The sequence below is a fragment of the Rhopilema esculentum genome, chromosome 14, assembly GCF_057945365.1.
Source record: "Rhopilema esculentum isolate cy_ngs chromosome 14, ASM5794536v1, whole genome shotgun sequence".
Taxonomy (NCBI): Eukaryota; Metazoa; Cnidaria; class Scyphozoa; order Rhizostomeae; family Rhizostomatidae; genus Rhopilema; species Rhopilema esculentum.
The window spans coordinates 11,266,669-11,291,459 of NC_142828.1; the positions used below are offsets into that span (position 1 = coordinate 11,266,669).

The 24,791-nt window shown below is 36.6% G+C and overlaps 2 protein-coding genes across 2 annotated transcripts; one reads left to right on the plus strand and one right to left on the minus strand.

Moving 5' to 3' along the window:
• The first annotated feature begins 1,826 nt into the window (after positions 1 to 1,826).
• On the plus strand, positions 1,827 to 18,226 carry LOC135696313 (uncharacterized). The gene is made up of 6 exons (XM_065215676.2): positions 1,827 to 2,637; positions 5,922 to 7,253; positions 8,022 to 8,419; positions 10,545 to 10,828; positions 11,112 to 11,291; positions 12,094 to 18,226. Exons 1-6 carry the CDS (start codon positions 2,085 to 2,087, stop codon positions 12,245 to 12,247), a joined length of 2,901 nt encoding a protein of 966 aa, XP_065071748.2. The 5' UTR covers positions 1,827 to 2,084; the 3' UTR covers positions 12,248 to 18,226.
• On the minus strand, positions 12,666 to 22,420 carry LOC135696315 (dihydropteridine reductase). Its single transcript, XM_065215683.2, has 7 exons — positions 22,270 to 22,420; positions 18,036 to 18,225; positions 16,946 to 17,033; positions 16,683 to 16,735; positions 16,103 to 16,211; positions 13,593 to 13,676; positions 12,666 to 12,873 (listed from the first exon to the last, which is right to left on the minus strand). The coding sequence occupies exons 1-7, from the start codon at positions 22,366 to 22,368 to the stop codon at positions 12,771 to 12,773; spliced, it is 726 nt and encodes a 241-aa protein (XP_065071755.1). The 5' UTR covers positions 22,369 to 22,420; the 3' UTR covers positions 12,666 to 12,770.
• Positions 22,421 to 24,791: the final 2,371 nt, after the last annotated feature.

Below are 24,791 nucleotides of genomic sequence, written 5' to 3' on the forward strand. Positions count from 1 at the left end.
TGCGCCCTTATTATATTTTAAGACTGGAAGACCTAACCCAGACCTCTCTCTGGTTGCCAAAAAGGCTTTTCACGACAAAAGATATCCTATAAAACTGTTTTTTTCTAGAGCCTAAAACAGTTTATTTACCTTCTTTTGGATTTTGAAAACCCTTGTTACAACCCTTCTTTCTTCAACAAAAGCCTTTGACCGATCCTACAAGCAAGCGAAAATAAATCGATCTGTTTCTACTTCTTGCCAAAAGACTTTTTGCGCATTATATGACCGGAAAATCTTTATTTGCCACGACGGGGGAAGCAGTCGCAGCTAGTTGTTTAGCCGATGAAGAGAATGAAGAAGCATGAAGAAGCAGATACAGAAATGACATGTTTCTTCACGTAACAATGCAACAGGTGCAGGACATCGCGATATCACGATTCGAACTGTAGATGCCCATATGGTAGCTCTTGCTGTATCTTTATTTCAAAGGTTAAGTGTTCAAAAGTTGTTGATAGAGCTTGGAGCAAGAAACAATTAACGGTGGATTCCTGTTCATGGGAATGCGTCAAAGCGGCCTGCTAATGTCAACGTCACAGTCAAACGACAGGACATGCCTTCCAGCTTGCATCTTATAGGGTAAGGTTAGTTTTCTTTGTGATCTGTTGAATTTTTACGCTCTGCTCTGTAAAATGAGACGGGGACAGATGCTAGTAGCATGGCAGAATATACTCGGTATAAATGAACTCGAACGGGTTCAAGATAACAGAGCTGTGTAGCCATCGTGGATAACCTTGTCTGAACCACTGAAAGCTTTTCGGAAGTTAGTTAATCGCAACTGTAGGAACAATCACAAGAGAAGGTTCAAATGCAAGCAGTTTATTCTGCAGTGTACTGAAATTTGCCAATGCTCATGCCAGTGTTTTGATGTCTAGTTTTGGTATGGTGATATATGTGTGTTATTACCAAAAAACATTCATTCTGTTTACTTTGTAGCTTTATAAAATTTGTCTCTAAATATTGTGCAACCAGATAGCTTTTAGCTGGATTCCATACAAAACTGTCTCTTGCCTCTAAGTTTCACACTGTTGTACCAAAGTACGACTGAAATACGATATTACTGTATATTAAGGTCCCAAAGTATCCCAGTCTAAAAATAGAACAAGGGGCCTTTCTAAAGTTAAGGTCTTTATCCTATATTTTTTAGCGTATCCAACTGCAAAGTTTCCTGGTATTGTATTTACTAGCAACAGAGATATCGAAACAACGTCGCTTCAGGAGTCTTTGGGCAAAGAAACCCAGTATAAAATTGCCGAAGCCGAAGGGGGCAATTTCAAGTTGAGATTCATATCCTATCCTCTCGAGCGCATCAAACTGCCCTTTGTTACAAAGTTTCATACTGTTGTACCAAAATACGACTGAGATACGATGATAACGTCTAAACAGGTCTGGAACAAAGTACCCAGTCTAAAAATAGAAAAGGAGGGCAATTTCAGCTAAGCTCTAAATCCCATCTTTTGTACCGTATCAAACTGCCCCCTGCTGCAAAGTTTCGTGCTATTGTACCGACTTACAGAAGATATATTGTAATAACGCCGTTAGGGGCTTCGGGCAAAGCGGGCATTTTTCGGTTGGGGTCCATATCCTATCTTTTTAGGGTATCGAATTGCCCCTTTTATGAAATTTCATTCTGGTATCACAATTTGCACAGTTATTTGACTAACAGCCCTGACTATTGAAATAAGCTCAAGAGGGTGCGAAAATTTTCGAAAAATTGTGCTCACTGTGAGTACAGAAATGTTCGTATTCTGCGGAGGCGTCTCTGGCTAGATCTCTTTTTCAACCAGAGAACGTTGGCAACAGACAACAGTTTTGAACAAGCGGGAAAACAAACCAGCACAGTGGTCGTAATGAGAACATTAAAAATTCAGGAGAGATGAGACTGGCCTTTGTTTTTGACTGAAATCCACATGTGTTATTCTTAGCACCAGGATTCCTCTGTATTACTGTCAAGATATTATCTACTTTAAATCCGTTGAATTGTCAACAAAGAAATGGCCTAAAATTACATTGCACTAACTTCAAAGCAAAATATATATTTTATTGTTATGAGTCACTTTGACACCACAGAAGAACTAGATAACATAGAATACCTTCAACAACAAACCCGGGATCCGTTTCAGCTTGAGCTACTTGATGCAGTAAAACGCAGGCAGAAGAAGGAGACAGGGTTTGCAGATGGAGAGGCTAACACTCAAAGACACTCGAAAGAACTTGACATTAGAATGTCGAAATATTTAGGAAATAGACAATCACCATACAGAAAACACAATCAAATCGAGGAATCACCTTTTGATGGAGAGGTCTCTAGAACAATGTCTCTTGGCACCAGTACCGTAAACAATAAACGCACAACACATTTAGATAATTCAAAATGGAGTCCGTCCATTTCTGTTGATAATGAAGAGCATGAAGAAGATGACCTCGACAACGAAAGTGACGAAGACGATGATGGAGTTGTTATAGGGAATATCAGGAATTCACCAATAAAACAATATACACAGGGCCTTAGTGCATCACAACCCCCTGAAAATACCGATGCTAGTAAAGAAAGTCTTGGCCTAAAAACCAGAAGAGCAAGTGGAAAGGAGAATGAACTTGGTAATTCTACATTTATCAATTTACATTATCTTTCTCACTATAGTTAGGTGCTCAGTTCCCAATAGACAGCAGAGCTTTGGAGAGTGTTTGTGTGTTTTAGTGTTTTGGTGTGTAGAACAGGAAAGCTGCTACAACAAGTTTCATGCTCAACATGATCATCAGGAAACTTGTTACTAACTTCTACTTTTCTTCTACCTCCTTTGGAATTCATAATATTGATGTTTTTATTTGTCTTAACAGAAGTAAGCAGTACTATAAAACTATACCATTTTTTCCCTATGCTGGTTTTCAAAGGTCATTCTTGTTCTTTCTGGAGTGTGTCTTTTGTTCTTGATTTAAGGATGATTGCAATTCTTTCTACTCCCTACTCTTGTCTTTCCATGGCATCTTACTCAACAATCTCCATTTGTTAGCTTCTAGAGATTTCCATTTGTTGGCTGATTTGTTTCCCTTTGCACATTTGTATAGCCTTAGTTTTTTCTGGATTTTAACCTTTTCTTTTAATCATCAAAATTTGTTCATGAAATCTGACTATGTTATCTTCAGTTGGAAAGTCTTCATGGGCAAAAATAATTTCTTATGTACATATAATTTCTATTCTGTCCCTTTGTCTAATGAAGATGTTAGAAATGTAGTGGTCATAAAAATATTGAAGTATGTTCTGCTGATCAAATTACCTGAGAGACCCAAAATTATTTTTATGCAGGCTTTTTTATTTCTTGTGGGTGATCCCCATTGCCGTCACTGTCCCCAAATTATTGATGTAGGCTATTAAACGTCCTTGCAAAAACATGTATTGCCTGCAAGAGAAAAGTCAAGCACTTAGGGAAAAGTTAGCAACAGCTTCTTGCGGCGGCATCAAGGATTTCCATTGAGGCCTTTTAGCTGATTGTATTCTTGAAACACCAGTGCTATCAAAGTTGGGGCCATTGATGGGGGTAGAAAACCACCGCTCTGTTCATTTTTAGCCAAAATTCTCACCTTAGAATTGTTGAAAAAAGCTTTATTCAAAGATGTTTTTGCAAGATAGCAGGTGAAGGATTCCACAAATCCTTAAACTTTGTTAAAATTCTGTATTCCTTGCGTCATTTTCAAGAAAATATGCATTCAGCAAATGTGTAGAATTCTAGACAGTGTTTTTTATTGATTTCAAGTTTTGTCCTATGTTTTTACTTAGCTGGTCAAACTTTTTGATAAAATTATCCAAGAAAAACCCAAACTCAAATTTACTTGTTAGCATGTAGTTATAAAGATTTTAGAAAACACATTCCTGCATTCCAACCTTTGAACATTCCACATTCGATTTTTTCAAGATAAGGAGTAGTTGATACCCTAATTCTCTCTCAGGTCCTTAAGGACTCTGTTCAACAGATAGGGTTGGACAGGTAATCACCTTTGTAAGCTGATCCACAAAAGCAGTTTGCGGCCCTTGGGAAAATTTCTTCACAAAAAGGCCTGTTTTTATGTCTTCTCTGGAAACTTTTGTGGCTGAGCATTAAGCTTGAAATTCTGCATCATCATTTAAGGAAGATTTGCATTCCTTGAAGCAAGTCATTTCTGTTTATAGTATTTAAAGCCCATACCTATCCAGAAAATATGCACTTTAGCAATGAAACTTCTGACATTTGCAGGACTATTCTTGTGGGCTCTTATTATGTCATCTCCTGATCTTGTTCCTGTAACTGCAAATCTTCTCCATACTGCTCTGTCCATTACCATGGATGTTTTTTGTTGCTGGGTTATTAAGCCATATTTTGCAACTAACTTTAGTTGTATTCTCAATGTCTTATTTTGAAAATTTAACAAAACTGGAAGATATTTTGCTTTAAGGCAATTTAAATGAGATATTGTTTTTTTGACGCCGTGCAGTTAATTATGAAAATATGCAAAATTTCTAGGTGGACCAGCCAATTCCCTCCTATTTTGTAGGTCATGAAGATCAATTATTAAAAACCAGCATGCAGCATAAGTGCCATTTTTTAGATATGATTACTTAAAATATTGGATCATTTCTTTGTAACACTGACATTATTTGAAGTTTACTCACATAACTACATACATTTTGCATAAAAAAGTTAGCGAATCAAGCTTCCAGTTCATCCCACCACAGTCGATGACTAACGTGTTTTTCGTGATTGACTGGATTGTGAACAAAGTATTGCATGATTGATTGGCGGCATCACTGTTCAGTGTCTCCCTTTGCCCTTTGTAAGCGACTGCAAAAATGTTTGCTCCTTTTCTTTTCAATACAGAATCGTTGTATAGGGTCTTGTTTATAAAAATATACCAAAACCAAATTTTCTCGAAATATTGCTTTCCAGATTCTTACATCTCTTCATCATTTTCTAAGATTTTGATATTCTCAAATTGTATGGTTTGTTTGAGTCAAAGCTGCTTGCATTTGTCCATGAGTCAGATAATAGTACCTTCCCTATCTTTAGTCATAATGTTATTAAACTTATTTATCTATTCATCAATATGATACATTAGAATCTTCAGAAGGTGATTTTTTGAAGACTCAAGAAAACCCCTTGTATTATGGTTAGAGATTCACTCGATGTGCATATGGTTTTAGACTCCTTGAAACAAATTCTTTCTTTCAGTAAACGATCCCGTTTGACTAAAAATTTCCATCAAACGCTTCAGGAAAATCGATAGAATAACAGTCATTTTTAAATATTTATCTTTTAGGTCAATAATAATAATAATAATAATAATAAATAATTTGTTTAAAGTTGGCGTATTAAATGAACGGCTGATAGCTATAAAGAAGCTAATTAAGGCCAACTATCTATAAAGAGTTAGTATGAAATAAAAATATATGATACAATATTAAAAAGGTTTAAGGTATAATGTTCTAAATAAAACCTAACCCAGCAATAAATTTTTTACACAATCTACAGTCGCATTCTATAGGGTGTGCTCTTAATTCTTTTTTAAATGTTGCCAATGATTGGGACTCTCTTATACTGTGAGGTAGTGTTTGCCACAGTTTTTGACCTAGATATCTCACAGTTTCTATACCATAAGAAGTTGTCCTGGCTTTTGGAATGCAAAGATTATTTTTAGTTCGCAAATCATAATGTACATTTCTTGTTTCAATGTTTTTGCTAACACAGAAAATTGGCTATTGCTACCTCAAACTCTTCGTGTTTAACATAGTCCACCAGTTCGCCAAATAACTTTTTGTCATACAATCTCATTCAAAAACTATTTTTTTGCAAAGTATGTTGATATTGCGCAAAGGACGGAATATTTTTATTATAGTGACATCTTTTTTGCAGGGTTGCTGAAAGCTCATTTAACAGAGGAAGAGTCTCTATCTCAAAGACGCAAGTCCACAAAGATGCAAGGAGGAGGTTCCATTGAAGAAAGGGAAGTAAGTACCAACCGTGATGAAAGACGAGCTTTGGAAGAAGGAACAAACTTCGAAAGTAAATCGCAGCATCTTAGAAGCACTAATAGTCACGTAGAGCCTTCCCCCAGAACTAAGAATGAAATAGATGATATATTTGGCCGGGGAGCAACTAGAAAACCAGATTCTTCACAGGAAAGTGAAGGCAACACTCGAATGAACTACCAGAAGAAAACTGTCGCTAAAATAGACGATTTTTCTGTTGAAAAAGTTTGTTCTGAGACGGAGACAAGCGGGCTTAGATCTCGTTCAGGATCTAAAAGGGGGCAAGAAACTGCACATCTAAGTTCCGAGAAACAAAGGTCTCGCAGTGGTTCAGGTAGAACCACACCATCAAGTGAATTAGAGTCTACAAAAAAGCCTGTACCGCGCAGGATGGAGCAGGGTTTTGAAAAGTCTCGATCCGGTAGAGCATCGCCACTTGATGCTCTTTTCTCAAGTCCTAGCAGAAGGACCTTGAAAGAAGACCAAGAAACTGCTACAGCCTATGACATTGAAAGTTCTAGATCTCGTACCAGTTCAGGGAAATCATCACCGACTAATGAGACCATTTCAAACTCAGAAATAATACAAAATGGTGGTAAAGAAAGACCAAAATCAGCGGGGAAACAAAATATTAATGCAACTAGGAATCCGAAATCTCGAAAGAGCGAATTCAAGGAAAAAAAGATAGAAAATCACATGTTTGATCAACAAGGTCCTTCAGAGCAAACAGAAAAGCAAAGTAAAGACCGAATAGATACAGACATAAGACGTCATAAGAGAACGAGCTCTTTCGATAATGGTTTGTCAAACGAAGGCAGGCCCCGCTCAAAGTCGGAAGCGAGAAACTCTAGCTATGGTGCTCATGGAGATGAATCCAGATTGAAAAGGATTGGATCTTTACGGTCTTTACCTGATAAAAAGCAGCTTTTAATAGACTCTGATGAAGAGGATGATTCTATTGGCATTAAAAGGTCTGGCAGCGCAAAAAGAAATCATCAAAGTGAGCAGTCAAGTGGTGGTCTGACCAGTACTCCTGGCATTAGACACTCGCTTGTTCCTGATGCTTCCAAAAAGACACCGTTGTCTGAAAAACGAGAGCGTGAGTCGAGAGTGGAAGGAAGCAGAGAGGATAGAAATGCGTTAACCAACGGCGTGAAGATGTCATCAAAACAGTTTTCAAGTAGCGACAAAGAATCCTTTAAATTGAAGATCAAAGGTATGTTCTGTTCCTCGATATCTTTTTTGTAAATAAATTTTTCTTTTACTCCTTATGGATTTGCAACTGAAGTTTATAAAGTATTTAGATGAAAAATAACCAAAAGTGCGAAAGAAAGATATGGAAAGGAAGCACTGCGTCTAACCCGTAGTTCGCCTCGCCTAGTTTTTAGTTTGTTGACCTTTTACCGTAACATTGCACATTGTGTTTTTCATTGAATGTGGAAGTGAGGAAAGGAAAAGTACCTACATGCCTTCAAATATTCACAGAGGAATGCATGAAATTTTTTTGAGCAAGGTCGTAAAAGCTCTAAGGATAATGTGGATTTCGGTAAAAAATTTTCTTATCTGTTGTCGACAGAAATGGTTTTTAGGCTTATTATTTTTTTCTGCAATGAAATTTCTCATTTTTGTTGTGTTTTTTTAGTATCTAAACAAATAAGCTCACAGTTTATCTGTCTGGGTTCCCTTGTAATTGAGATTGGCTTTTGTGATCCATGGTGTTCATTAATGTTAAAAGTAGGATTCCACAAAGCTTGTACAAGGTTTTTTGGAGGTAGAACCTAACCATATTAGTGTACCCAGCTTCTACACTATCTTGAACAAACGTTTGCCGTCTGATCGCCAACTTATGTACATCATCAAAATGATCTATGGGCACATTGAGCTAAATTTTAAGAAAATGAATTTATAAGCAATATTAATAAGGCCAAGCAAGCATTTAGGTTTTGTATGAGTCATCATTGATTTGAACCGCAATTCGTCGTAGGTCGGTCAGACGGCCATGGAGTGAAGCCCAGCCCTATGAGAGCAACTGTAACTGTAGAAGGAGCTTCTTCTGCGCCTAACAAGAGCCGGAAGGCAGGAAACGCGTTGTCTCCACGGGAAACAAAGAAGAGCCCTGGCAATAGAAACATGTCAAAAAGATCGCTATCCTTTACAAACATAAGCAATATCAACCCTAAGTCACCCTTCAGAGATACTGAAGATGGCGAAGCTACACGAAAAGTCCAGTATGTAGACTCTAGCAGTTTAAGGGAACAGATTTATTATGATTGGCTCAAGCAGAAATCATCAAAGACAAAGGCTGAGATAGCAGAACTGAAAAAGAGAGAGAAAGAAAAAGAAGAAGAGGCCGGGCGAGAGAAGAAAGACAAGGAGATTATGGTATGATTTTTCCCATGAATTACTTTAAATCAGTTTTACTTTCAAAGTTTTAAAATAGCTTCTCTATCGTCCTGGTCGTGCGACCTCACTAGAATTTTTTCAATTTCAATAACACGTACAGATTTTCCAATCGACGTCGTTCTACGAAACGGTTATCAAAGAGAATGCGTTAATTGTCGTATCATCGCTTGTTTCAGTGTAAAGAATCAGGTCAATAATGATTATTCATACCAGATCTGAAATGGTGTTTGTGTTGATGACAGGTTTAGAGAATGCAGATTTATTTGAAACGCGGCAGTGTTTTCAGGGCCTAAAACGTTTTGAGCATTTGTCATTAGATAATTTTACCTTAGCAAAAATTTCTATCAAGAAGACCTTGTTAAAGGGTTTCTATCAAACGGGACATTCCGTCTGGAAACACGCCTGAATGGAAGTTCTTTTGATATATGAAGAGGCGTTTAACAAGGAAATCACTTTGTAGACAAACAATATTTTAAGTTATTGTTGTCAACTCAAATTTTTTTCAATTGATGTATCTTTTATAAACGCAAACAAATAATAAAGGCTATTTCTTAGAGTTGTATCGCTACAATTTTTTGAATAAAGGATAGCGAGGCCGAAGAAAACAAAATATGTTACAAATGGCAGAGCAAGAATTGCTCCATAAAAATAACATGCCACAGGCCTTAGTGAGTCAGTCATGAGAGCGTGTTGGGCAGTTGGTGCATTGGCACGAATCGTTCAAGCTAACATCCATCTCCTCTAGGAAGATGCAACGCAAAAACCCATCTTTAATTGTAATTTTGTGCCGGGAATGGACAAGAAAAAAGATCCCATTGTCCACTATATGCCGATGTACTTTTCCAAATTAAATGCATCAAACCTCAAAAGATTAAAAGATGTCCAAAGTTATAAGAAGCTTTCACGATGTAGGAAACTCGCAATTTCAGGGGTAGGGTTAGGGTAGAAACAGAATGAGGGTGATGGTAGATTTCCGTAGAACAGAGACTTGTAATGAGACTTCGCAAGAAAAGTGAGACCCACGTTATGCTGAATCCGAAAATTCCCCCAAGTTCAACCAAGGAAACTCAAGTGCTATGAAACCACACACCTAACCCTATACTTCATCACCAAACCCTAATGAGACCAAAATACCTCTCAGCATTGCATATGAAACGACAACATCAAAATATGATTAAGCACGTCTAAAAGGCAATTGTATTTAGCAAACAATAACAGCTCAAGTGAATTAACTAAACACACCCTCGAAATTAGAAAAAACTCTGTTAAAATTCCATTGAATCATCATGATTTATCAGACCACTTATGAAGGTACCACGAATTGCAGGACAAGTCTAGCAAAAGTCACGTCAAAAAACGTCTATCTTTGTTATGAGCAGAAGCATTCCCTCACGTTTGCAAGACAGTTTGGAGTTATCATTATGATGCAAGATTCCCCATTCAATTGAAACTAACCAAGATAAACGGAAACTGTTTCCCTTCATTTCCAGTTTCATTTCCTGGCTTAGGCCAATTGCTGTACACATTTCGTATCGAATCTCAGTACCATAACAAAATCATAGTTATTATCCATTCGATTTTCAGTTTTGCAGTTAATACACAACTTGTTGAGTTTATCAGGTTTATCTAAGCAGCAGAACACCTCCCGCTATTAGCCCAGTGTGCAAATTAGGTTGAAAACGCACAATATCTCGTGATTTTGGTTTATTTGCAAAACTGTGATACAGCCCCTTTTACCACACTCCACCTTAATTCAAAATATTGAAGACTCAGCATGGCTATCCAGGTCTTGAAATAATAATGGTACAATATTTTATGTCCATGGTCTCACCTTATAATATTTTTGCCAGCCCCTTAAAATTCTGTTTCCGAACATGTTCAGCTTTGTGGCTGCTTTTTGTGGAAAATGCAATTTCAAAAAATTTCCTGTATCAAAAATCCTTTAGTTTTATGGAGAGATAAAAGAAGATGTCTGTGTTCTCTCCTTCTTTCAAAACATTTTTGCTAGGGTTTTTACTTATTTATTGCATTTTAATAGCTGTGAAACGCAAATTAGAACTCAAAACATTTGACAGCATTGCAATTCTTTTCTTTTCTTTCTTAGTCACAAAAAGCTTTCGAAGCTTGGAAAAGTAACAAAGAAGAAACAATAAAAACGAAACAGTCGTCTTTGAAAGAACAGAAAATCAAAGAGAAGGAAAAGACGGATGAAACTCAGCAGAAGAAATTAGACGCGAAAAAATACTTTGAATCTTGGAAAAAGCAAAAGGATGAGGAACTGATTGAAAAACATCGAAAGAAAAAAGAAGAAGTAAGAGAAAAAAGAAAGAAAGAAGTAGAAGAAAAATATGAAAAAAGGGATAGCTCGAAAAAAGTTTACGAAAACTGGTAATGATCAGTCTTCAGTTGGGTTGGAGGGGGCACATGTAAAAAAACCACCTCCCATTTGCTAAATCATGAAGAGTTTGTTCCATGTGTCCCTAATTCGATTATTTCATTTCCTGAAGTGTGCAGTTGCTACATTTCACGATTATATTACATGCATATCCGTTGCATTCGTACTGAGGAAGAAACGAGTTTTTGTCTGAATTTCTCTGGCGCGTAATGTCTTTTGGGTAAAATTACCACTTTTTTATGTTTTAACATTTGTTTTACCATTTTGTTTACGAAGGAAAGCAAAAAAAGATGAAGCACTAAAAGAAAAAGCAAAAGAGATGAAAGAAAAAGAGAAGGAAGAAAAACTAAAAGCAATTGAGAAAAGAGAAAAGAAAAGAGCTGCGGAAAAAATGTTTGAGACATGGAAGGAAAAGAAAGTCGAAAGCCCCAGGGAAGAAACAAAACTTATACAAAGGTATGACAGTTTTTAATTATCCTTTGTCGTTTAGATTTAAGAGACATACAAAGATACATCTTGAGTAATGAGAGAAATTGTACCAAGTGCATTGCATAAACGTTTCAACAAATCTTTTCTATAATAGGCAGGATGTTGCCTAATGCAATGCGAGAGAAACCAATCATATGAACGATTTTTTAATTGTATGAACTACAAGGCCTGCATCAATGGCATAAAATGCCTGCATCAATGACATAAAAGGCCCCACACAAAGATTTTATTCATTCTGGTGTCGTGGTAGTGTAGCAAGTTCGAGAGTGATTAAATTAACAACTTTGCTGAGTTTTATCAAAAGTCTTAAAACTTGTTTAGCTAGTGTATATGCTTGGTCTTGCTATCAAAAGGTGTAATATAGTTTAGCACCTGATTACACAATGGATCTTGTTCTGGAAGTTTTCACGAAACAGCTAGTATTGACCAATCATGAAAAACTGTACTTGGCATTCACACCTATTTGTTAGTCAACTCAGCGGATTATAAAGGTAAGCAAGTGATATTGCATTGTGTCAACTGAGATGATTTTGTCTTACATGAAAGTAATACAAAAAGTTGGCAGTTTGATGAAAATCTCAATGGAAAGTGCCTGCTTAATTGGTTGAAAGCTATCTTAAAAAATTGGAGCTTTGTGCTTTCTGTTGTTAAATTGATTGGTGTCCATTTCAACCCCTGAAACATCTTGTGCACAATTATTGCTTTTCTTGCTTTATAAAATCTCAGTCTTTACTTTGTTTAAAAGCATGCTACAAACTTTCTTCTTCAGAGCATGGTGCCCTTCAAGTCGAAACACAGGTCACACAATACCTACAGACGTGAAGCCTGTTGTACAAAGAAATCCTCCCAATAGGACAAGAACATTAAGTGCATCTGCAAGGCTACAAAACTTAACTAACGGCTCAACCTTCAAAAAGTTGTGAGTTTTTAGAAAGAATTATTTTATAACAGTACCAATGTTATGATGTTTAAGTATTTTCAAATACGAATCATATGTTATTTTATAAAGAGATCCTTTTAGGGCGAGCATTACATTACCTAAGAAGGTTTGTGAGGACTAAAGTTTAAAAAGCAGCGCTTTCTGATTTCTTTGTAAAGCATTGCTGTACTTAGGTTGATTTCAAATAGCTGCTTTGTCCTGTTTCTTTGTTTATTAGATATACAAACAACTGAACAAATCTAATCTAAATAAAATATAAACATTTTAGATAGCATACATTAGATTAGTGCTAAAAATTTCATTAAGGTTTTATAAGTATTCTGGATTTTAATTGTTAATGTTGTTCTAAGTTTAACTGCTTGCCAATATCACATAAAGATCAAGTAAAGCAAAAGACTGCCTTCTTTAAAAACTTCTCATGTGAAAAATGAAAATTCATTCAAAGTACTATTTCTATCTGATTTTTACTGGTGGGTTCTAGGGTATGAAATAATTCAATTTTCCAGTTACAAGCTGCATGATGTGGTTGTATTTCCATCCTTGGTAACCAAGGTAACCAGACTTCCACTTTTTGGCACTTCAACTCCTTGAGTCCAATTATAAAACAAACTACAAAGAAGAAAATATTCACAATATACAAGTGTGCAGCCAGACAGGTTGTTTTAATGAAGAAAAATGAGGCAGGTTTCCCTTGTTTCAGAATAGCCAACAAGTTGCTAAGTTTTACCCTGATGAATATTGAGACAAACCAATAGATAAAATGAAGCACTTGATTTTGTTTTTGCAACAACTCACTGTCCTGATCTAACCTTTAAAGTGATTGAAGTGAAAAAGTGAGAAACAATCTTTTTTCTTGGGAAATCATTTTGTACATCGTATCTGAGTGCATCAACATTTCAAAGCACCTACATGAATAGACAATCTAATGTTGAAATCCAAAACTTTCTGATGGCAACTTCAGTGCACATTTACAGGACCTACTTACTGAGCATAACACTGAAGCAAAAACGCCATAGCTATTGAATCCAGTTGACTATTTAGTGGTTAGACATAAATAAATTAAATAAATTCAAATATTTATAGATCAATGCAGCATGTTTTAAATGGAGAGCCTATTGAGCAAAATCTTCGAAAAGTTCTACTTTGCACTTAGTAATTAAAATATTTTTGACAATACCATCCAAATGGACTAGTTTGCCAGGTGGAGTCCTTTTTCAGCCTAATTTGCACTGATTTTCAATTTAGGAATAAAATCTAAGAATTTTTCTGCAATTATACAAGAGTAATCTTTCAAGGTGGATATGTCAAAAATATTGCCTGTTGCTTACTTTGATATGTATTCCAGTGGTGTCCAGGAGGAAAAGTCTGCATTTGGCATGCCCTTTCTATTCATGGGTGTATCAAGTGTTATTCTGTAATAACAAGCAAATCACAATAATTCAACATAGCTAAAGTTTCAGTCACCAAGAAAATGTTTCCTTCACATGGATATTCTGATAAAGTTAGGCAAAAGCTCTACCAAAATAATATTTTAAATTACTGTATCCATTATAAATCACATATTATAAATAGCGAGAAAATCAAGCATATTCCATTTGAAAGAAAACATGTCTTTCTCAATTTGCACATTCCATGAAACAAAAGCCCTTTGTTCAGCCTTTGCAAGTTGTTTACTTGATCTCTGAAAACAGGATCTTAAATGAAGGTCAAAAACTGGTTATTTTGGGCCCAGTTAAAAAGCTGACAGACACCAATGTAAAGTTGAGGTTGGTTCTTTGCAGTAAAATTAAATGGCTGCTGCTGCCGTTGTTGCTGCAATTGCTGCTGCCATTGCTGCTGCCATTGCTGCTGCCATTGCTGCTGCTGCCACTTCTACAACATGCAGAAGGGCAGCTTTGGCTATTGTTCTTGAGAGCTTTATCTTGATGTTTTTCTTCTTGATTTTTAACAAAGATTTCCATGCATTCCCACTCTACTATTTATTCAAGATATGGGAAACCCTCAACTTGATGCCATTCATCACGCATTTTGTCTCTGTGTTATTGATAACAGTCCTTTTCGTTTAGCGCGTGCGATCGCACCCGCACACGCCTGCACACGCGCAAGTTAAATTGCGCGTGCTTTTGACCACACGCGCAAACAGGTGTTTTTGCAGTTTTCTGTTAAAGGGCCTCTCCAGCCAAATTTTGCACTTGCATTTTATTTACAATTTTTATAAAGAAGTTCAGCCTGCTGATCACGAATTCGTTATTTGTTTTCGATATTTTTTTACAGTTTGTGAGATATAAGCTCTTGCATTTCGATAATTTAATTGAATTAACCGACACAAATTTTTGGTTTGGTGACACTGTGACGCAACTTTGACGTCACAGTGTATTTCGGATAGTCTCGCCTCAAACCGAATCGAACGACGGCGGTTCGCAAATTGAACACTGCAAGTGATGGTACTCTCAGTTCTGTTCCACCAGCTTTTCGTTTGAGCATTTCAGACACCAATTCTGAAGCCTTTAGTTGTTAATCGTTTCTGGAGAACAACTGAAGTGACAATTTCGATTAATTATACACGAGGGAAGAGCTGGAACAGGATCTGGAACTGGATGCAGTTATCAACGCGTGACCATGAGTCCTTCACGCTTCGGTGGAAGATATACGAAATTCATGGCGAACGAGAGCCGCACATTGTGACGTCAGAATGTCACCAAACTGATTCGGCTTTTGTCGTTTTTTTTCTCGGAAAGGTGCAACTTTAAAGCCTTACAACTTCTAAACTAATTGGAATTTTTCAAAAACAATGACTTTGTCATAATACACGCACCAGATGCTAACTTTGAAGTCATTAAAAAAAAATTTTTTTTGCTGGAGAGGCCCTTTAACATCAATTTCCCATGGTCTCATGATTGTTTATCCTTTCCCTTGTTACTTGATTCGCACTTTTGACCACAATATGATTTTTCCAATTTTCGGAAGTGATGCTTGGCTTTTGACTGAGTGCTCCATTCAACTTAGCGTCTCGTCTTTCAGCTAAGTCGCCATTAGCATGTTAAGTGTAATGACTGATTTCCTGTCAAAACGTAATTAGGCCCTGAAAGCAAGTAGCTGTTGGAAACAATTTTTAATTGCTCTTGTAACTTTGGAGAGTGACGACGACTTTTAAAAGATGGCTGCTAAGGGCAACAACATCTGTTATGTATTGATTAATCGAGTTTTGCTCTTGCACGTATTCGAGTGGCTTTTTCCTTCTTGCTCCTTTTACCAATTTTTTCAGGCTTGTACTTCAAATTTTCTTACAAGTGCGATCGCACGCGCAAATTTGTTTACATATGCGATTTGCCACACACGCGTAATTTTGCTCACGAAAAGGACTGTGATAAGTAGCACTATCAGTTTTTACAGTGTTGTTCTGCTTGCTATTTGGTGTTTGATAGAGAAGTAAATAAATATCATATAAACTGTGGCATGTGACACTTGCTTCTCACTTTGTTTTGATCTGAATTTCATCACTTAATTTCAGTTCCAGGAAAGGAAATCTTTTTTGAATGATCTTAATTGTTTTACTCTTTTTCCTGAAATTATGAAAGGCAACATTCCAGAAATTATTGATTTTAGGCTTTTTGTTGGAAAAATATATAGTATTTTTTTTATAATTTTTATTTGGATATCGATCTGAATAGAAAGGTTGTTGAGCCATGGTCACTGATGCCAGAAATACCCTCATTGGCCCTTTTTAGGAGGTACGTAGCAATAGTAATTTTATTGATAAAGGGCAAACAAATAAGATCACTGCTACAGATATAAAGAAAGCACTTTAACTTTAGTAAACAGATCGTGTGTTACTTACGGTAAGATTGTAGCCACCACTGTGCCTGCAGGAAGGCCAGAGCTCTCATCTGCAAGGCTCTTTGTTAACTGGTGAATAGCAGCTTTTGCCATTCCATATCCAATCATTCCTGTAATGAAGTTACAAAACAAATGAAAAGGACCCTTGTTATTGTATCTTGAAAAAAGAATGCTTTTTTGTCAGGGAGAGATTGAAGAAAATTTTCTTTAATTTCAAAACAATAAGCAAATATAACATTTAATATTTAACTTGTACAATATTTAACAAAACATAACAATATCTAACTGAAAATAGATTGCCTTTTTTATTATTGTTGATGTCAAGGAAAGGCTCAGCTGTCTATAGCTAAGCCCTAACAAGGTAAAGGGAGGTGCAATTAGGAAAAGAGACAGGAAAGATAAAGCTTATTTATTTTTGTTTATAATAAAGACAGGTTGTAAGAGTCTGGGAAACAGGAAGGAGTAGAGCATTCCAAAGTTTACAAGATCTAGGGAGAAAAGAGGAGTTGTTGGGTTGAGTTTGTGCCTTTGGCAAAAATATTGTCACTACAAAAGATTGATTTATTTTTTGGAAAACTTACCTGATGTTCCTCCAGTAGCAGGTTTAGCACCAGGCAACGTTAAGACTCCTCCTCTACATCATGACAAAAGAAGAAAGATGAAACTGAATCAGTAAAAACAGTTCATGTGTACAGGTCCTGAATTCTGTTAAAAAAATCTGAATTTGTTGTACAATTAAAATAAAATTTGCCAAAAACATGCAATAATTACGGAGGGGCTAACTTATTTGGGCAGTTACATCATATGCTCTTTTTAAAGTGTATACAAAATATACTATGCTCACTCTTTAAGGTGATGTGCTGCAATGCTTGCTGATATTGATGAGGTCCAAACACTTTGCTTCCACATCAAATCAGCACTTTTAAGAAAACCTACAAAAATAAAAGTTTGTTGTTATTGGTTACGTTTGAGCCCCAGAAATTTCAGTGATCTTGCATCTTTATCTTAAATTTTTAAAGCTTTGATTGGGCACTTGACCCTTGATATTTGGACAGGCGTGCAAATATTCTAGGGAATGCATCTAGGGAAGCATCCTTCTTCAATCTTGGCCGGCCAAATTTTTAGACAGTACCAGAAAGAGTGTGTTGATGCGTGTTATGGAGGCAAACATGTGTTGTGTTGTTGTCATTTGAGGCACTGGTTAGTTTTTGTGTTTGTAGCTTTTGCTATGATGTTTGCTTTGCTGATAGAAATTGATGACTTTCGTCGACAGATTAATTTTAGCATCCATGACAATTCTAAAAAAGCATAACAAACATTGCAAATTTCCAATCATTGATAGCAGTTATGTCAGTCATTCACTTTAAACAGAATATTTAAAGAGCACGAGAAAAGAGCACATGAGAACAAAGAATGAGAGAAGTTATATCAGTCTTTGTAATATTAGGCGTGTGGTCACACCCGCACGCCTCCACACATGCACAAATTGTCCAAGTCGAGGTCACAGACCTCTATCTTTCGAAGAACAGAAAGCTTAAGCTTGATAATGGCATCAGTATATCAAAGAAACCTAAGCTCTAGAAAGAGGAGGAAACTGAAGAAAGCTCTGACGAAGAAGAAAGTGATGATGACTATACTCTTTTTTAGTTATTTTAAACTATTTTCAAACTATAACAATTTTCAAGACTAAGAACTGAAAAAAATACAAATTCCTTTTCATTCAATTGTTCGCTGAATTCCATATTCAGGTGCAGAAGCTAAACCTATTTAAATTATTTCTAGGATCCTCCACCAATACAAGCTTGTAAATAAAGCTATCTGGACTTAATACCATAATTTTAGACATGGAAACATTTAATGTTGGTATTGGGAAAATGTTTATAATATTAATATTCTATTATTGAGGAGAATGTTAAATGGCTTTAATGGCTCACTTTTGCTCTTTGCATTGCCACCTGCCCATCCTCCAGCAACACAGAATAATGCATCTAATTTGTTTCCAGCCATCAGCTCATCCACCCTTTGGTGTACCATTTCACTCTGCTTGACCCAGTCAACCAGCTCTGTTACTACAACATTAGCATCAGCATCCTCATTTGGTGCCAGGTCCACTGACAAAACCCACTGAAAACAAACAGAGCATGAAAATGATTAAGATGTTACTTACATGTGCATGATACACAGAGGAGTATATATTGAAAGGTTTATCAAGCAACAATAAATACATCAAAGCAAGAAATCAATGGCATACCTGGACCTTCTAGACAACAGAGTTGTGGGTCATGAAACGTAAAATTTACTCAAGCTTACATCAATGAAGACTTAAATTTTTTTGTTTTGTGTTTTGTTTTGAGAAGACAGCCAGAGTTTTATGGAATAGTTTGGGGCAGTCTCAATCAAAGAAAAAAATATATTTAATCTTTTTCAAGCTTACCTAGAGAACACATCTGGAGATCACTGTGTGAAATTAGCTTTGATTATAATGAAAGCTGTTTAACAACACATTGCTTGTTCCAATTTTTCATTTATCCTGAGCATACCCAAAAACTTATACATTCTACAAATCGTTGTCCCGACTCAAGCATTCAATTCTAATTTGCTGGCTTCTTAACTAAGAACATGAGTATGTCATTATTTGGGTGAGAGGCATTTTTTGTGCACCTTAAACTCTTTGTAAAATAAGAGCACCACATAATTTTCTAAGCTGTGTCAAATTAAAGACTGGAAAATCAGATAAATTAAAGACTGGAGCAATAGAAATTGAAGCAGTATTATAATTTACTCCCGACAGTTCAAATTTTCATTCATTTAAGGGTAAAGGATTTCAGGTACTTTAATTCACAAAATGTATGTCTGACACTTGAAAATGTACATCCAGCACCATATGTTCTTATTGATTACCAGATTCTGCAGTACATTTCAGAATTTCATGATTTACCACGAAACATTACAAAGCTTAACCTGACAGGCTGCATCAAAGAAATTTTAAAAATGCATATTACTTCACCAACATCTTAATTTAAACACAGAGTTACACAATTTTCTGTATAGGCCCAACACCATAGGCAGGTCCAACACCATCAGACTTTTTGTTTCACGCTGGCGATCACCCTAGCCCTCACCATCCCCCTTTGTCAAATTACTGATGCTGGCTATTCCTCTGCAAAGAGAAGGGTAGAGCAAGAGAAAAGTTAGCAACAAATGTCACTACTATTGTTGTCACTATTATTAAATTCACATCTTCTCTCTGCCTTTTCAAGGATTTCCCTCAAGGCCTTTTAGCTGAACCCTTTTTAGAATGCGAGTGCTACCAAAGTGGGGGCCATAAAGGCGGTAGAAATCCACCATTCCCTCCATTTTTAGCAAAAATTCTGCACCTTGAAATTGTTGATAGGAACTTTGTTCAAAGATGTTTTTACAGGACAACCTTAAAACTTAAAAATTTGTATAATTGTGAAATATCAGGGCTAATGTCTGCCAGGATCAAATCTTTGATTGAACCGATGTTACTTTTTTACATTTTCATTCATGTGTGACCTCAATAGCCCTCTTGATAACTGAAATCTCAATAAACATTGGCAAAATTTTACTACTTCAAGTTTTTTTAAAATCTTGCTATTTTTAAGATTTTTTAAGAAGTAACAGGTTGACATTGGAAAATGATTTGACCCTAGAAAAAGTAGGAAGGTGAAGAAGTTGATATTGAGGAGCCATGCACACAAAAACAACTGAAACATTCATTTTGTATAGTGAAAGCACTATGGTCCCCTTTCTACATTCTACATTTGTTGGCTCTACACTTCTGCTTGAAATCTATATATCAGAACAAACCCAAGATATAACTAAACTGTCTAAGATGCCAGAATGGTTGGTGCCGAAGGAACAGAAAACCTCTGAATTTAGATGCTTCTAGTTTGCTGGAAAACACACTTTTTGAAGCAATTTTTAATAACGCAAGCTTTCTCTTAAATCTCAAAATCTTTCTCAATCAGGCTGAAAGCTTTTTGATGGTTTCAATCTATTTTCTTCTGTCAATGTTAAATTTTTGAGCTTATGCATGCAATTTTCTTTAGATTGGGACATAATATCTCAGCTTTTTATTCCTAGCACTTCTTATTATTTCAGTAAATCAAAATGTCTTGCATCCTCCCAATAATTTCATGAAATGGAGCCTAATCTGAACAGTTACTGCCAAGCCCAACATTATCGGTGGGTTCCTCAAAAACACCTCCTACCTCTGTATGCCCCTGGTGTCTACTTTGTGCAAAAGTCATTTAGATTTAGCATGCGATCTTGAGATGGTGTTTGATGATCATTGTTAAGTGCATCAAAAATAGTAAGAAAGAAAAGGTGGTGTGTTACAAGGTGATTCTTGTTCTTTTTGCCTTATCATTTAGTATTGCTAGTAGCAAGCGAGGAAGATTCATATAAAAGAACCCTGCTAGCTATTTGGCAAGGGCGCCTTCTTATAAAGTGAATGTTTGTTTTGGTGCTTCTGATATTTGATCAGCAGGGGGGCAATTGCCAACATACAGGTTAAGTGATGTTACATTTTTTTGCAAGCCTACACAAATAGCAGGTTAGCTTTTTCGCAACTATGACAATTGTGAATTGACTGGAAATGTAAACGAGGAGCATAATATCCCTTCAATAGCCTCTCCAGCCAAATTTTGCACTCGCATTTTATTGGCTAATCTTAAGGAGTTGAACCTGCTGATCGAGAATTCGTTATTTGTTTTTCGATACTTTTTACAGTTTGTGAGATATAAGCTCTTGCATTTTGATAATTGAATTGAATTAACAGACAATGACACTGTGACGCAATTTTGATGTCACAGTGTATTTCGTTAGTCTCGCCTCAAACTGAATCGAACGACAGCGATTTGAAATTGAATGCTGCAAGTGATGGTACTCTCAGTTCTGTTCCACCCGCTTTTAGTTTGACCATTTCAGATATCAATTTTGAAGCCTTTAGTTGTTCATCGTTTCTGGAGAACAACTTTGATTAATTATACGCGAGGGAAGAGCTGGAACAGGAAGTCGTAGCTTTGTCGGCCTACACAGGTGATCAAAATAAAGTCGTGACACAGCATGGACACATTCTGACCCGCAAACTTAGAATGATTGTAAACATTTAATATTTTTCGATCCTAAAAAGCTCCTGCTCTAGATTTAGATGCCGTTATCAAAGTGTGACTATGACTCCTTCACAATTCGGTAGAAGATATACAAAATTCATGGCAAACAAGAGCCGCACATTGTGACGTCAGAATGTCAAAAAACTTATTCAATTTTTGTCATTTTTTTCTCGGAAAGGTGCAACTTTGAAGCCTTATAACTTCTAAACTAATTGGAATTTTGCAAAAACAATCTATACTAATTGGAATTTTTTTTTGGCTGGAGAGGCCCTTTAAGTTAGAGCGTTAGAGTTTAAATTTAGCAAATTGCAATCAGGGCTGTCAGAGGAGAGTAATTTTTTTTGAGAATGATATTTGGTGTTGCAGTTACACTATGATGGTCCGTTTGCTTGTACCCCTGCATTCCTTCCTCTGCATTCCTGGTCAACAATGATGTGCACTTTTGCAATCATTTGTGCAGCGAACATGCACCAGATTAAATTATTTCATCGTTATGTACTGTTATAAATTTTTTTTTCAAAAAAACTTAATAGAATGGCGTAAAACAAAGTCCTCTCAATCCCCCACCTGCTGCTGCGCGGTGCCTGCTCAAAAAAGGCCTTTCCCAAGAACAAGAGGACGTGGTAAAAGAAAAGTTTCTGGGTCTACGCCCCTTGACCCTACTTTTGGTTATGTGGCAGTCGGAATTCGTTCTGGACCAAACATTTTCCCTTTTCTTTTAAAAAGTCTTACTTATTTTCAAAACTGAAACTTGACAGGTCTGAAATATAGGCTAATGTGTGCCAACGTGACCAAACCAGGTTTTCTGAACGAAAGCATACCCTGCCATTGATGAATATGGGAAGGGAGGCGTTTGTTCCAGTTAACTAGTTAAATCTTTTGCCTCCCCCTCCTCTTCCCAATAACCAATAGAAACCATCAATAAGGTTATTTGATATGTTGATGGGCTTTTTGGATCAAAAGGTCATTGCCCCCTTCTACAATTACCAAAGCTGGGACAAGAAAAAAAATTAACATATTCACTCCATACCCAATTCTTGCTTTTGAAAAAACTGACACAGTTGGCGCCAAGGGCACCTTTGCCGCCGTAAATCAAAATACGAGAAGTCGCCATTTTCTTCTCCGGCATGTGAATGTAGGCAGCCTCGGTCACAACAGAATAGACAGGTTCCACCTCGCTCTCATCTCCCTCTAACGCCTCTAGGTTGGCCTCGTGAAGAAGAAGGAGTCCCTCGTCATCAATGCAAGAGCACTAGCATCTCGTCCTCCATGTTGGTCTTCAGCGTGAAATTAAATTAATCCTGCGAATCAAGACGACTGACTTCGACTCAATGGCGGCGCCAGCCACTACACTCTGGAGGGGGGACAAAACATAACAATTCAGGCCACGCCCTTTTTAGCACCAGAAAGCGCTCTTTTACCAACAAAAAACGCCAATTTTACATTAAGGGAAGGCTTATAACTAACTTTTGGCTATGGAAAGGCAGTTTGAAAACCATAGGATTTCATCACAAACAGTATGTTGCCAAAATATTACCCCTCGCCCGAAATTTTCTTATCAAATGCAGACGAAATACAAAGTTGATCCTGCCGAGAACTGGGGGGACGTGTCCCCCCAGTCCCTCCGTGGCGCCGCTACTGCTTCGACTAGTACCTAGGCCTCCTTCAATGGCAAGAGATAAGGATCCTTACACACCCCGATGTAGTTATTAAATTGTTCAGTATCGTTGTTTCTGCCTACTGTCCAAAGAAATGTTTCTGTCTACTGTCATTTATGCGACACTACAAAACAATTAATGTTGCAACCTTTCGAAAAGGCAAAGGGTGATTTCTAACCAAATTAACAGGGGGCTCATATGATGATATCTTGCAATACTCAATTGCATAAGGAAATGCGTGGTTTTTTATGACCACGCCCATATTTTCTTGGATCCTAATATGATAGCCAATACTTAAACAAACCAAACTATATATTCAAGTTATCATCATATAAAAACTATAAAACAAAACAATACACCATAAAACAGACTAACCGATAACCATTGATAATGTTTGCAAGATATCATCATATCAAAGCTAGAAAATAATGCACAATAAAGCAGACCAAACTGTTAAGACAACCATTGGAGAACTCTCATAGCCATTGATAATATTTGCAAGATATCATCATATCAAAGCTAGAAAACAATGCACAATAAAGCAGACCAAACTGTTAAGACAACCATTGGAGAACTCTGATAGCCATTGATAATAATTGCAAGATATCATCATATCAAAGCTAGAAAACGATACACAATAAAGCAGACCAAACTGTTAAGACAACCATTGGAGAACTCTGATAGCCATTGATAATAATTGCAAGATATCATCATATCAAAGCTAGAAAATGAAACGATACACAAAAAAGCAGACCAAACTGTTAAGACAACCATTGGAGAACTCTCATAGCCATTGATAATAATTGCAAGATATCATCATATCAAAGCTAGAAAATGAAACGATACACAAAAAAGCAGACCAAACTGTTAAGACAACCATTGGAGAACTCTCATAGCCATTGATAATATTTGCAAGATATCATCATATCAAAGCTAGAAAACAATGCACAATAAAGCAGACCAAACTGTTAAGACAACCATTGGAGAACTCTCATAGCCATTGATAATATTTGCAAGATATCATCATATCAAAGCTAGAAAACAATGCACAATAAAGCAGACCAAACTGTTAAGACAACCATTGGAGAACTCTCATAGCCATTGATAATAATTGCAAGATATCATCATATCAAAGCTAGAAAACAATGCACGATAGAGCAGACCAAACTGCAATGAAAATACAACCATTAAACACAACCAGAAACCAAGAGATAAATGCTTGGAGAAAGTTAAAGCAGCTTTTGCTGACAATCTTTTGGTGGTACAAAACTTGAAAATGGCTTTGGAAAAAGCAAACATTTGAGTAAACTAAAGCTTTTCGTCTGACACTCTTAAGAGTTTAAAACGTCAGAACAAAGATCGAAAACTTAACGCTAGGAAATATATATACCCAGTTGTGGATCGAAAAAAGCCAATCAGAAACGCAAGCACATGACTGTTGAGGTTGCCCAATCAGTGCCGCTTGTCTATAGAGAATGTTACAAATGGAGTCCTAATATGAAAAATAACTCCATTTTCTAGACAATAACGGTTTTTCCGTGCTTCTGTAGATAGATTCCAAGATGGAACGACGATCGGGCTTTACCAATAATCCGAAACTTGTCGCCGTTATAGTTTGTTGCACAATCTAGGTTTTCCAGTAAATGCATTTCAGCCTGCGGTCTGAGCCCTTGAGGTGCTCACATTGGAGAGGGCGAAATGAAACTCAGGTCGACCTGAGTTCGTTTCGGTTGTTCAGGTCGGTCTGAAATTTCAGGTCGACTTGAAACCCGCATTTGTGTAGAAAATTCTTTGCAATCAGGGTAAAATGAAACTTGTGGAGAAAAATAAATTGCTCTTTGGGATGCATGCTTAATGAATTTAGCGCCATACGATTTCCTGGTGAAGATTGAGA

Coding starts and splice junctions, on each gene's coding strand:
- LOC135696313 (XM_065215676.2), top strand. CDS start 2,085: ATGAGTCACTTTGACACCACAGAAGAACTAGATAACATAGAATACCTT. Junction 7,254..8,021: donor CTTTAAATTGAAGATCAAAG/GTATGTTCTGTT, acceptor AATTCGTCGTAG/GTCGGTCAGACGGCCATGGA. Junction 10,829..11,111: donor AAAAAAGTTTACGAAAACTG/GTAATGATCAGT, acceptor TTGTTTACGAAG/GAAAGCAAAAAAAGATGAAG.
- LOC135696315 (XM_065215683.2), bottom strand. CDS start 22,368: ATGCCGGAGAAGAAAATGGCGACTTCTCGTATTTTGATTTACGGCGGC. Junction 18,226..22,269: donor TTTTCAAAAGCAAGAATTGG/GTATGGAGTGAA, acceptor GTTTGTTTTCAG/TGGGTTTTGTCAGTGGACCT. Junction 17,034..18,035: donor TGGCAATGCAAAGAGCAAAA/GTGAGCCATTAA, acceptor TTATTTTTGTAG/GTTTTCTTAAAAGTGCTGAT.